This window comes from Phocoena phocoena, chromosome 9 (genome assembly GCF_963924675.1).
Source record: "Phocoena phocoena chromosome 9, mPhoPho1.1, whole genome shotgun sequence".
NCBI classification, from domain to species: domain Eukaryota; kingdom Metazoa; phylum Chordata; class Mammalia; order Artiodactyla; family Phocoenidae; genus Phocoena; species Phocoena phocoena.
In genome coordinates, this window is record NC_089227.1 from 73,334,499 (window position 1) to 73,348,782 (window position 14,284).

General features: G+C 33.7%; 1 protein-coding gene across 1 annotated transcript in view; it reads left to right on the forward strand.

Annotated features, from left to right (window-relative positions):
- Window positions 1-11,601, forward strand: part of CAPZA2 (capping actin protein of muscle Z-line subunit alpha 2) — a 56,854-nt gene extending 45,253 nt beyond the window's left edge. The window contains exons 6-10 of the mRNA XM_065884373.1: window positions 809-888; window positions 3,980-4,058; window positions 6,142-6,213; window positions 9,390-9,452; window positions 10,173-11,601. Of these exons, the coding sequence (XP_065740445.1) occupies window positions 809-888; window positions 3,980-4,058; window positions 6,142-6,213; window positions 9,390-9,452; window positions 10,173-10,313 (435 nt within the window). The 3' untranslated portion in view covers window positions 10,314-11,601. The remainder of the gene's footprint in view (window positions 1-808; window positions 889-3,979; window positions 4,059-6,141; window positions 6,214-9,389; window positions 9,453-10,172) is intronic.
- The last annotated feature ends 2,683 nt before the right edge of the window (window positions 11,602-14,284 follow it).

The following is a 14,284-nucleotide window of genomic DNA, read 5'->3' on the forward strand; positions in this document are numbered from 1 at the left end:
GACTTCTGAACGTGGTTTTCAAGGCCCTGTGAACCTGGCCTCTGCCTACCTCTCCAGCCTAAGATGACCATACATCCTGATTTATACCTGCTGTCCCAACATAATTATTAGTATTACCAATAGCCACCTCATTTCACTCTCAGAAGATTCCTGGTTAGGACAAAAATTCATATGGTCGCCTTAAGTATCCAGCTCTCAATAATTATTTGAGAAGTATAGCAACATAACCTAAAATACCTTACAGGTTCTTTGAATTATAACCATGTTGATTAGGATTATTTTGGAAGAATACCTCAAGAATAAGGTGGTGAGGTTGAGTTAGAGGGTCCTTACTTGTTCCCAGGGGATCGAAAGACAAATTATTCATTACTTTTTAAAAGCAGTTGGCAAGAGGTGAAATAACATCACCATACCATTGCAGGCATTCTCTTAGTGAACTTTCTTAGTTGTAAGTAAATTAACTTTCTCACTTCTATCTCAGTACTTTTTTATTTTAAATGTGTAGAGAAATGGCAACCCCTGAGATTGTGGGATGTTTATGCATATTTTGAGAGTACAGTTATTTTTTTCCAATAAATTGTACTTCATTAATTGTGAGCTATTTTATGATTCACTAAGAATCTGTGATTAGGTGTACATATTTAAGTATTTGTTTTTCTAGCTACTGTATTGGAATGATGACCTACTTTGTATTCTTTTATATGTTCTTGCCAAAATGCTGTACAATTTTCAGTATTTTATAGATGTTTAAAGTTGGACATTCTGTGGCCCTAAATTCACTCTTGTGTTTATTTTCTTTACCAACAAGGTATATGGTAAAAAAATAGATGGACAGCAGACCATTATTGCATGCATAGAAAGCCATCAGTTTCAAGCAAAAAACTTTTGGTAAGTTAAAATTTTGTGTATTGGGGAATTTTGATACTGCTTATTCTCTTTGTAGTTCTTTATTGATTGGGCCTATACCTTGTTTCTGTATGATTGACTAAGAACAATATAATATAAAACTTCAGCCTTTTTATATAAGAAAAATATCTGTTCTATAATCAACCTGATCTTTCAAAGGTGGCAGTAAATCTGTTGACACTCAGTGAAAAGAAGGTGGGAGAGCATTGGGTGTTTTTAGACTAGCAAGCAGCATTCTGAGGGAACATGCGTGCCTGTGAGCAGACCAGTTGGCAGGCCCATATGCTCATTCTGTGAAGGGGTTGTTCCTGAATGAGACTTACATGGGGGAGGAGGGCAGAGGTACTTACAAAGTGAAGAATGATTGCGTTTTGGTACATGAACTTTGGTGACTCTGAAGTAGATGTTTTCGTGTGGATTGCTTTGTGCTTGGTTGGCCAATGTGAGGAAGTAATGACACGTTTTGTCCAGCGGGGCAAATTACAGTCATGCCTTACAAATTTTTGTACAAATCATTTGATTATCCCTTGTAAAAGTCCAGCTCCCCAAAGCACTGATTTGCACTCTTAATCTTGGACCTTTAACAAGTTGCTGGGCCTTTTTATTCTTAGACAAGACTATTTCTGAGATATCTCCTGTTATAAAATTCTGTGGCTCTCCAAGACTTTATAAGTTCAGAATTGAATGAAATCTTTACTTTTATCCTCCCTTTTTGATAATACATTCTAAGGCCATCAGAGTAAGTGTGGTCATAGTGTTCACCTTTTAAGTATATTAGTCTTTGACTTGTTAGCCGAGTTGGTTGGTGGTGCTGTTAAGGGTAGAGTAGCAGGTATCAGTAACCCCTGTGGACCACTTTGGTCTATGGCCCAAGGTTGCTCCACTACTTAACCATCACAGGAATAAATGCAGGTTACAGGAGCTTTTGGAGGAAAGAGATCCATTATCACTGCAGGAAAATAAATTCTATTTGTAAACATAGGCCTTAATGACAAGCTGTAGTTTCCTAAAAATTCTGTTGTATTAACTTACTTGTATGGCCTTGATATAAATGTAGTTTCTCCATTTTTGGCCTAAAAACTTGTAGCATTAATTTACCAGTATCCTAAGAAATAAGTCTTCACAAAATTGCTATTAATTTGTGCTGTTTGTGCCAGGATATATATAATAAAATCAATTTTGTTGGGATTGAACTCGTTACTAAGTTTTAGTTTAAAATATATAAATATATATATATAAAATAAAATAGTAAATTTACTAGTTTTCAGAAATACAGTTTGAGTGTTAGCATATATAAAATGAAAATGATATCCTTGAATTTTCTAGTCTGTTTCACTTCACATATCTGAATTTTTTTTTTCTAAACTACCACTATGAACATTATATCATTGAAGCTAACAATCACTTCCACTTTTTGGAAAAGATAATTTTTTATGACATTCCAAAGTGCTAGACATCACATATCACAATAACCTCAGTAAAATCTAAATATTTTGGTACAAGGAAATTACTTCAGTTCACCTCAAATGCAGATAGCATAAAAATCAGAAGATTCTAGTCATGGTCATTTCTTAGATTTCACTAGGGACATTCTTTTCTTGGTCTCTGCTGTTTCCCTAACATCTAGCAGTATTGAGGGCTTAATAAATGTTTGTTGAATAAATACACATTTCTAATTAAAGCATTAATAGAAGAGAAGGGAAGAATATAATTAAAGGCTAGGACATCTTGACTGTTTACTCCATTGATGAAAGAAAGGGTACTGTCTATGCAGTGCAGTTTACTATTACTATATAGTAATGCCTTTGGAAGGATCTTTTGAAATAGTTCTCAAATTGGTATGATTACTTGATTTGGAATTTCTTTTTTTTTTTAATTTTCACAATCAGTGGTGATATATGTATGTTGTCATTATAAATCAGAAATGTGTATGCTTAGAACTCACTAGTGCTTGATAGTAATACCTAAATAAAAGGAATAACTTCTTTTGGAATCACGAAATAAAAATGAATAGATCTAAGTTCTTTTTCCAGTCAAGCTTCAATGGATAATTTTGGCTAAGTCACTCAAAATCAAAACGTGTTATAAAATTATCTTTTATTTCGTAGAACATAAACATTGTTCTAATAATAGTACTTTTCAAATGATAAGTGTTAACTTTAGGTATGAGAGTGCTATCATTCTGCAGGTTTTTGTGATTGGGCAGACTGCAAGAATATTTAAGGGAACCCAGAAATAATTCTGTAGCAAAGCCAGTATAGTGATCCATTAGCTCTGTGACTGTTTTAGAAATATATACTGTTTTAAAAAAAACAGGTATAAGTTTACATATCGGAATATGTCTTTGGTATGCAAAAGTATGCAAATAGAGGTCAGAAGAAAAGGAGTTGCTATGAAAAGGCTGTCAGGAAAAAATTAGGATAAAATTAATTATCTAGGAGACAAAAATGAATAACATGCCTGTTGCTTGTTTGTAATGTCACAGTTTCTTACGATTAATCTGTATCAATTTTATACCAAAAATCATTTTGGGATCTAGGAGGAGGATGTATGTGCCTTTTATGTGGAAACTTTAAGTCTAAAATTGGAAAAGGGAAAAAAATCTGATGCTTATAACCCTTTAAAGCCCTTCTCTTTCCAGATATCAAAATCTCCTTAAGAATGTTGTATTACTATCTATTGTTTTAAAACTACGGGACTTTGTGTCATTCACTGGATGGTAAACTTGTGAAAGCCCCTGGTAATCTGAACATTTATTCAGTTTTTTCATAATTAAAGCGTAAGTCAGAAAACTGATGTAGTTTTGAACTGTATTTTAAGCCTTAGCTTTAGAGTTCTGAGGTTGCATCCATTATATAGGTCATTTTTTATCAGCAGGATGAAGATTAAATGTAGCTCATAACTGAACGTAACCTCTTGATTCTTTTGAATATTTCAGGGATTAAAAAAAAGAATGTCCAGCATCCATTCCCCACACTGTCTCATACTGTAGTGTGAAATTTAAATCTGGAACTTAAAATTTATTCAAATTATTTTCCCTACCTTATTTATAGCTGCTGTTTTTATTTTTAAGGAATGGTCGTTGGAGGTCAGAGTGGAAGTTTACAATCACTCCTTCAACCACTCAGGTGGTTGGCATCTTGAAAATTCAGGTATGAAATAAAAAGAATTTGCTGATCTCTAGATGATTCTGAGCATAGAAGCAGCTAATTCATATGTTTACATTTTCATAGTACTCAATAACTGTTTCTTTTCCAGGTCTTTGTTTTGAGGTAATGGGAAAAACAAGTAGTGCTGATTTCATCTTTTAAATAACCTTGCAGTTCATTTCCTAGTCATCAGAAATCTGCAAGGATAGCTGACAGATTCTAAAAACACAGCTAAAATTAGATGCTACCATTTGGTCTGCTCTTCATACAATTTGTTCATCCAAGCATCTTCTGAGTTTGAGTTGTGCTGTTCTGTCTTTTGAATTGGAGTGGAGTTGAGTGAGGTATAATATTAATATATGTGTGTGTATAGATGTATAAGTATATATATATGTTAACACATGTACATACTACATATATCTTAAGTATCTTCTGTACTCATATTTGGCTTCTTATATGAAACCCACTAGAATTGACTCAGTGTAAGCTCATATGTTTCTATAGAAGAAATTTGATAACTAAGAGGATTTAAATATGAATATTACTAAATAAGTTAAAGAAGAATACTGACTAATTTCTTTGTATCTTGGATCACTTATTTATTCAATACATTTGTTGCTTAACTATCATGAAAGGTATTATGCTAAGAGCCATAAAGGAATAAAAATGAATCAGATGCACTGCTCTATCATTTGACTCCAGTATACATTATTTCTAGTCTTTTATCCTATTACTTGTATGTCTTGGTGTGGCTATTGTTTAGGGGCTAGAAAATAGAGGTTATGAGCATGGATTCTGAAACCAGACTGCCTGAGTTTGAATCCCAGCTCTGCCAGTTATTAGCTGTATGACATCAGGAAGTCATTTAAGCTCTTTCTGTTTCCTCATCAGCTAAAAACAAGAAAACAGCAACAATGAAATAGCTCATGCAATTTTTTGAAGATGAGTTAATATGGGCAAAATGATTAGAACAGAGCCAGACATAAAGTGCTTATTGAATGGTAGCCATTATTGTTGACATTATTTTTTCCTTCAGTTAGGCCTCTAGCTCTCACCTGGATGATTTCTGAGATGTGCCCCTGTTGGGCTAAAGCTTGTTGAGAGCCAGGGTTGGCTGGTTCTATCTTAAGCACTTGGCATGATGCCTGGTTTATAATGGTTACTTTATTTTGTTGATTGGTTGGACCCTTTGCCATCTCCTAATCCACTTTTTTACATTGCCATCAAGAAAGGTGATTTTTAAAAATTTAAATCTGGATATGTTACTTGCCACTTGAGACCATTTTAGTGGTACACTCACCTACTAGATAGTCCAGACATATTTGCATGGCATAGAAGGCCCAGGGTTGACTTGTCACCTACCTGTATATTCCGCCAGCCACAGCTCCTCCTCTCCAAACTCGCACACATTCCAGTCCTAAGTGCCTGCAGGCCTTTCCTAAAGTATGCTCTTCTCTACTAAGCTCAGTTTCCTCACCTTCCCTAGTTTGTTAAACTCATTTTACTAAGCCCAAGTACAGTGTTACCTCTTTTCTGAAGTCCTTTTTTATGTCTCAGAGAGTCTGGAGTATTGCTAATGTACTTTGTATGTACCTCTTACTGTGTTGTGTTGAAATATGAGGTCAGGGGCTGTCTTTTTAAAAGCTTTGTGTCTCTAGAACTTCCTGTAGTAGCAGTCATATATAGTAATCACTCAGTTAATGTTCATTGAATAAATTCATGTCTTTGAATTTGAGGAATTAAATGGTTGGTGGAAATACACAAAACAAGAGTGGTGTTGGGAGATAATACTGAGAGTTTGATTTTGGAAATCTTGAGTTTAGATACCAGTAGAACATCTATGAGGTAGAAATGTGCAGCAGTCCAGTCAATGGAGGGCTTGCCTGAGTAACTGCAGGAACTGCTACCTAGTTCCTCGCTAGCCTAAGGGCAGGAAGAGGCTCGCTGGAGTTTAAGGTCAGGAGCTCAGCAGAGAAGACTAGGTTAGAGCTGAAATCGGTAGTCATCTGCATTGATGTGATTGTTGAAGCCATGAGGATCTTGATAACTCCTGTAATATGGTTTCTGTAATTTCTTTTTCTAATAGGTTCATTATTATGAAGATGGTAATGTTCAGCTAGTGAGTCATAAAGATATACAAGATTCCCTAACAGTGTCTGTAAGTAATTAATTCCAAAATAAAATTTAAACAACCTAATACTTCTATACAACTAGAGCGGTTTTGGAATTAACATTTTAAGTAGTATTTCTGCTTCAGATTAAAGTGTTTTCAGATAGATTAAAGATGGTAAGTAATTGGAAATTGGTACCTAACTTTTTTTTTAGCAGCTTTATTTAAAGAGATACAATTCACATACCATTCAGTTCACCCATTTAAAGTATAAATTTTTTTTTTAAGTATTATATTAATAGGGTTGTACAACAGTCACCACAATGTAATTTAGAACATTTTCATCCTCCAAAAACCCTGTATCCATTAGCAGTCGTTCCCCGTTCCCTCCCACCAGCCCTTCCCCCAAACCCCTCTCAGCCCTAGGCAACCATGTGAATCTACTTTCTGACTCTGGATTTTGCTGTTCTGGACATTTTATATAAATGGAATCCTACGATATGTGATTTTTTGCGACAGGCTTTTTTCACCTAGCATAATATTTTCAAGGTTCATCCATGTTAGAGCATGTGTCAGTACTTCATTCCTTTTTGTAGCCAAATAATAATCCATATACCACATTCTATTTATATATTTATTAGTTGATGGACATTTGTGTTTTCTACTTTTTGCTGCTGTGAACCTTTGTGTATACTGTTTTTTTGTGTAGACATTGTTTTAATTTCTCTTTGATGTATACATAGCAGTGGCATTGCTGGGTTGTATGGTAGTTCTTTGTTTAACCTTTTGAAGAACTGCCAGACTGCTTCCAAAGTTGCTGCACTATTTTTACATTCCCATCAGTTGTATATAAGATTTCCAGTTTTTCCACATCCTCACCAAAGCTTATGTCTACCTTTTTATTATAGCCATCCTAATTGGTCTTAATTGTATCTTTTTTTTTTTAATTAATTTATTTATTTTTGGCTGCATTTTTGGTTCTTCATTGCTGTGCGCGGCTTTCTGTAGTTGCGGCAAGCAGGGGCTACTCTTCGTTGCGGTGTGCAGGCTTCTCATTGCGGTGGCTTCTCTTGTTTCGGAGCTTGGTCTCTAGGCACATGGGCTTCACTAGTTGTGGCACTCAGGCTCAGTAGCTGTGGCTCGTGGGCTCTAGAGTGCAGGCTCAGTAGTTATGGCGTAAGGGCTTAGTTGCTCCACAGCATGTGGGATCTTCCTGGACCAGGGCTTGAACCCATGTCCCCTGCATCGGCAGGTGGATTCTTAACCACTGTGCCACCAGGGAAGCCCCTGTTAATTGCATCTTATTGTGATTTTTATTTATATTTTCCTGATGGATAATGATATTGAGCATCTTTTTGTGTATTTGTTGGCCGTTTGAATAGCTTCTTTGGAAAAATGTCTTTTCAGATCCTTTATCTATTTCTTAATTGGACTCGTGTTTTTATTGTTGTTGTAATTGTTGCTTATGTATTCTGATAGAAGTCCTGTATCAGATATATGATTTACAAATATTTTCTCCCATTCTGTGTGTCTTTTCACTTTCTTGGTAGTATCATTTGCAAAACAGAAGATACCAGTTTTGATGTGGTCCAGTTTATTTTTTCTTTTGTAACTTATGCTTTTGGAATATTAACAGAAACCATTGCTTAACCCAAGATCGTGACGATTTACTCCAGTGTTTTCTTCTACGAATTTTATAGTTTTAGCTTTTAAATTTACATCTGTGCTCCTGTACTTAACTTTTAAACCCTATTGTATTTTTTTTCTCTATTTGGAGTATGATTTAATGAAGTTTTTCTGATGTTCAGCTTTCAAATTCTGGAAATTTTGAACTTGGTTTTTTTTCCCTGCAGAGGTCTTTTCACACATTCTTTTCATTGAACATGCAACTATTTCTTTGCAGAATTTTTTTGTCCCAAAGATATTATAATATGTTAACAGTGACATTTCTGATAAACATTTGTTTATCAAATGTGTTGTATACCTAAAAGCATTAGTATATTATAAACATCAACTGCTAATATTTAAAATTAGCTAACTTACAAATATTTTTAAAACTTTATTTTTAATTTAAGAAAGCATTTGATTTAATGTTAAGAAGCATGTGTGAGTGTGTTAGGCCAGATGCTACCTGAAAAGAAATGAAAGCTGTGGGATTTTTGGATTTTCTTTTCTTTTTTTTTTTGCTTTTTCTTTTCTTTTTTTTCAAGTTTTCATTAGCACTTAGGTGATTTCTGCTTTCTTGCTAAGTAGTATTCTTCTTGCAAAATTGCCAGGAAAGATAATTACTAATGTCTGGTCTCCACTCAATATAGTTCTATATCGTGAGTATATATGTAATATTATTTGTGTAACAAGATACTTAGTATTCTTTGAGGAGTTTGACATTGAGTAAAGAGTCTTCCTAAGAGAGATTTGTCTACAAAATTATAGACTGTGGAGTTGTGAGATCTCGTCATAGTAATTAAACTTGACTAATAGGCCAATTTGTGCTGAGTGTTTTAGGAATTACCTTTTCACTTTATCTTAGAGGGTTTTCATTGTTGTTTTACTATTTTTGGATAGAAAAAATGTACCCATTATATAAATACATATGTAAATATATATAAATAATATATGTAAAGTAAGGTGTTAGATAATTTTACGTCAACAATTGTTAACTTTTAGTGTTAGGAAAGAAGCAAAGAAATGCATTATATCGGAATAAAATTCCAATATAAAAAAAATTTTTTTTAATTTTTTTCAGAAAATATTTAAACACTAAAAAATGCACCTTAAACTTTAAAATATGCTTTTTCTAATTGGTAATATTTTTTAAATGTATCATTATGGTGGTAAATATTGTTCAGTAAATATTTAGCAATATAGTCATTAACTAGAAATCTGTGACTAACATCTTACCCGTAAAGATTTTTGAAATGCTGTTAAGTGTTATAATTGAATTTTTCATCAACATATACTATTAAGATTTCACTTTCCTTAACCAGTGAAACACTAAAGCCATGCTCATTCTGTAGACTTTTAAAACATTTTTGCCTAGTTCCCCTTGAATTTAGAATAATTGATCTTACAATATTTTCCCTTTGTCATAATATCCATCTGTGTTATTTATTAAATTATAAGAAATCATTAACCATACATCTATTGACATACCTATTTAAAAGTAATAGTGGTGTAGTTTTAAATTACTATTTTATTTACTTTTGATTTTGTTTTTCATTCAGAATGAGGTGCAAACAGCAAAAGAATTTATAAAGATTGTAGAGGCTGCAGAAAATGAATACCAGGTATGATTTTCAAAAATATTGTATAATCTATATTTGCTTGTAAATAATGGCACTGAAATTTTAATTTCAGTCATAAGACTGAATTTTTTCATTGTTTCACTATAAGTTATAGTCTTTTTTGTGTGTGTTTTGTTTGTTTTAGTTCAAGGGCAAACTTGTGAAAATGTAGCTAAAACTCAGTTTTAGCTAACTGTAATTTCTGAGTATTGGTCAAAATAGGCCAAGATTTTAAATGGTTATTTTGTTTCTGATTGGAAATTCTACCTTAGGAGCAATTTCCCAAAGCATTTGGATTATATGTGGTCTCCTTAGATCATATTTCATTTTGTACTCTTTTACGTTCTTTACCTGCTTCTAAATTGCACTCTTGAATTTAAGCATTTAATTTGTGTATTGGACACGTTTCCACTCCTTGCAAACAGTAACTTGTGAAATTGTTCTGAGAGAAATAGTAAAATAGATCCAAAATGAGGACACACAGATAGTAAATATAATTTATAATTTCATTTTATTAAATTTAATTATTCAAAATGATTATAAGCTTTTTCTTTTAGCTGCTTTTATAAATAGCTTTTAAAACCATATTGGGGTTTTTATTTGGCTTTTTAAAAACAGTGAAACAGACTGCTTAAATAAAGATGTTTCCTAAAACATCTGTGTGTTTTATACATTGTTCTGTTCCCTTTATTTCTTTAAACTTTTAACTACTGTTTTTCATAGACTGCCATCAGTGAGAATTATCAGACAATGTCGGACACTACTTTCAAAGCCTTACGTCGACAGTTGCCAGTTACACGCACTAAGATTGATTGGAACAAGATCCTTAGCTACAAGATTGGCAAAGAGATGCAGAATGCATAAGATGAACATTGCATGACCGGATCATTTTAGTGTCTTTGCGTTTTAAAAAAAAATCATTGCAAAAGTATTCAGAACTGTCAAGCTACCCAGTCAGATGGGCTGTTGCCATTTAAAATCACTGTAATTAATTAGTTTGGTTAGAGCACAGAGCTTAGCTAATCAACCATTATTTTTTATTTCTTTTGTTCAAAGAAGATTGAAAATCAGTTTAGTTTAAATGTCTTTTACTTTCTTTTATGCCTTTCTTTCTTACAATGAAGACATGATTCCTCTAGTTTAATGTCAGAAGTTTTTTGAAGTGTTTCAAAAGTATTTTACTTACCGTAACCCTAAAATTATTGTCTTTTGGTTTATGAAGTGGGTAACTTTTGATATATGCCCAGTTCTTTTTAATGGGGTCAATAATGGACATTCTAGTTTAAGGTGGTTGATGGATTTAGCCATATATGCTGCTAAAGAAATTGTCTACCTTTTCCCCCTTACCTCTTTCATTTATGTAAGATTGAGATTAGAGGGAAAGCATTTTCTATATCAATTGTGTTTAAACCTTTCAAGAAGGTTATTTAGCTAGCTTAGTGTTTAACTAAACTTTTTTTAAAAAAGACCAAGGTCTAATGCTGTTTCGAGATTCTGAATTAAATGAAAATACTTATTTCAGAAATGCATTTAATGCTTTTTTCTTGTGACAGTTATGCAAATTAGCTTGGATTCCATATGTCCCTGAGTTATTTTTATCATAAAGCCACAAATGTATTATAACAAGGCAAATTGTAATATATATAATCCTGAACTCATGACCATGTCTCAGTTTATTTTTTTCTTGGATTGAAAAGTACTAAAATTCAATGTGACATTAAAATGAAATGAGAGCATTTCATTTTATACTATTTATTTGAGTATAAAAATCACTTACCAGTGAATCATATATATTATTTTCAAATACCTTCTTTGGATATTTGTGATCCTTAACTGGTTGTAAATTAGAAAAGTTGGGAGTACATGTGGTGTGCAGTTGAGTCTAAATTTTTCCATCTTCCTATGCATCATAAGCATGTTTGTAATATTTTAAAAAATACATTTACTCATGGTACAGGAATTTCAAGCCTGTGGTGAATGTTAGTATTTACTATAGGGAGGGTGAATTTGTGGTTTCATTCAGTTGAGTATTGCTTATTATACTCCAGTGGAATCCTTTCCTCACATACTCCTGTGGATGTCTGGGCCTGGAAATGTTTTTTTAAAAAACACCACTTTTATTTTGTACAATAAAATATTTCATTAGCTTGAATTGTATAGATTTTGAAAATTCTCTCAATGAAAGCATGTTGTTTAATATCTTTTTAAAAATCACAGTTGGGCTTTGAAAGCATTGAGAATATAATATGAAATTATGACATTTTTGGTTAAATCATTTTTTCTAGTTTTAAAATGCAAGTTTTGTCATATTGAGATTCTGGAAGAAAATGAATTAGCAGTGTTAATTATTCTCTTTTTTAAAACACATTTTCAAAGGTCTGATGATTCTAACCAAAAACTAGGTGAATCTTTAATTGATTAGCTTAATCGTGTCAACTGGGCTATCATGGGATTATATCCCCTGAAGGTCAATTACTTTGGCTCTGTTTTATGACCTAGAATGCTGTTGTAAAAATATATGTAATTGTTTTTATTTTATTATTAATTTTATTATTTTTTATACAGCAGGTTCTTATTAGTTATCTATTTTATACATATTAGTGTATATATGTCAGTCACAATCTCCCAATTCATCCCACCCCCCCAACTTGGTGTCCATACGTTTGTTCTCTTATGTAATTGTTTTTAAGGTGATGTGCATGTAAAAGGTCATATTTATCAAAATAATTTAGAGTACAGTCTGAAATAATGGTTGTGCTATAGACTTCGTCTTCTATAGTCTAAGAATAGCATTTTATTAAAGTGGAAGAAGATTAGAAACACAAAGTATCCTAAATCTCAGGGATGTCTTTTTAATAGGAGTCATAATGTCTACTGTGTTGAATAGGCCAAAGTGTGGAGATAAAGGCAAAATTAGAACAAAATTAGGAGGCTGCTGCAGGAATCCGGTGGAGAGAGAAAGCTGGCTTGGCCTGTGGTGGTAGCTGTAGGCTGTAGAGGTAGTGATATCTGGATATATGTTAAAGATAAAAGCAAGTGTATTTGCCAGGATTGGTTGTGGAATGTGAAGGATGTCAAGGACATTTGGGGGTTGAGAAATTGGGGAAGATTCAGGGTTGGGGAAGCCTGGGAACTTGGTTTTCAAGGGGGAAATACCATGTAGCAGTTAGATACTGGAGATAGGAGGTAGAGGAGTGCTCTGGACCAGAAAAATGGGAGAGCAAACAGACCTGGAAAACATACTTTGATAGCCAGGCAAAATGAAGGACTACTCAAAGTTAGTGATAATCTAATGAGACCACTAAGTTTGACTGAATGTTTTTCTTCAGCCATGTAACACTGCATGAGTGCAGGCACAGAGTAGGTGAATTCGATTTAACCAAGGTTGTGGTTTTACCAAGTGAGTCTGACTGCCCCCATGAAGAGGGGCAGGGTTTTAATGATAACCTGGAAATTTCAGCTAGGTAAGCGGGGAAGTGCGGACATGAGAGGAGAGGAGGGATAGTGAAAATGTGGCACCATCAATGTATTATAGGTATGTTTAGAAGGAATGACCTGGAAATGTAAGAGGTAGGGGTTAGAGTGATATGCTTAAAATTGAGAATTTGAGGAGTTAGACTTATCTGTCATGACAAGTATGATCAAGGGGGTGACTGGCTGAGTAAGAGAGGAGAGGAGTTCAGGGACCATGAAGCCCAGGCTTGCTGTGGATGTTGCAGTCAAGAATTACGATAGAAGTAAATGTTCTGATGTGATACATTTGACAGATATTTATGAGGTTTTTCCTCATTTGGGATTTTGGGAACTAAAATGGGGACAGGAGCATTAAAATGGTATCCTGGAAGTTCTGATTCATTACAAATGTTCTGGGATGGACTTCCCTGGTGGTGCAGTGGTTAAGACTCCAAGATTCCACTGCAGGGAGCATGGGTTCGATCCCTGGTCTGGGAATTAAGATCCTGCATGCTGTTCAGCACGGCCAAAAAAAAAAAAAAAAAAAACACTTCCTTTAGAAAAAAAAAAATGTTCTTGGAAAGTGAAATTCTTAGGAAAATAATTAAGGACAATTACAGATAATTCTCTAGCATTGGGGTGGCCCTTTTTGTGTTTAAAATCATTCTTGACTTTTAATCACACCAGAAACTTCGGGATAATGCAAGATCCTTTGAAAATATCTTCCATACTGATCATCAGTTTACGCTTTTGCCAACTAGTGCTTATAAAATATAAAGGCATATTTTGCCAAACACAGGAGTTTGGTAATGCATGTATGTTATTAAATTTCCTAAGAAGAGGGTGTATTTCTGTTCACTTCTCTACAGAAGATTATTTAAAAGCAGAATCACAATGTACATGCTATTCCTAAGTTGTAGTGTTTTGGGCCTGAAACTGAAAACTTTTTAACAAGGCTCTTTGTATAGGCATCTTCAAATTTTACTTTCTGCATATTATGCAAAAGCTTTATTGTAGGATTGGCTAGTAATGCTAGCTATTAGAGAATATGCAAAATATTCACTAATTAAAATAACCAGTTAAACTTTTAAGGCCTAATTGGTATTAGAAATTAATGTCAGGTCATTCAAGATTAATCATACTGTGTCCAGAGGACTGTTCTAGGCATTGTAGAGTCAGGAGAATATAAAATTGTTTCTTAAAGGAGTCTACAAGGTAGTCATGGTACTATAGCAGTGTTTTCTAATTTTTTCACATCATAACCTGTATGGAAAAATGGTGGTAATTTTAAGACAGTCTGGGAGAAACAGATGAGTCTGCTCGCCAGCTGTCCTAAGGGTTGAGGGGATCAGAATCTTCATACACCTTGAACCTATTTAGGA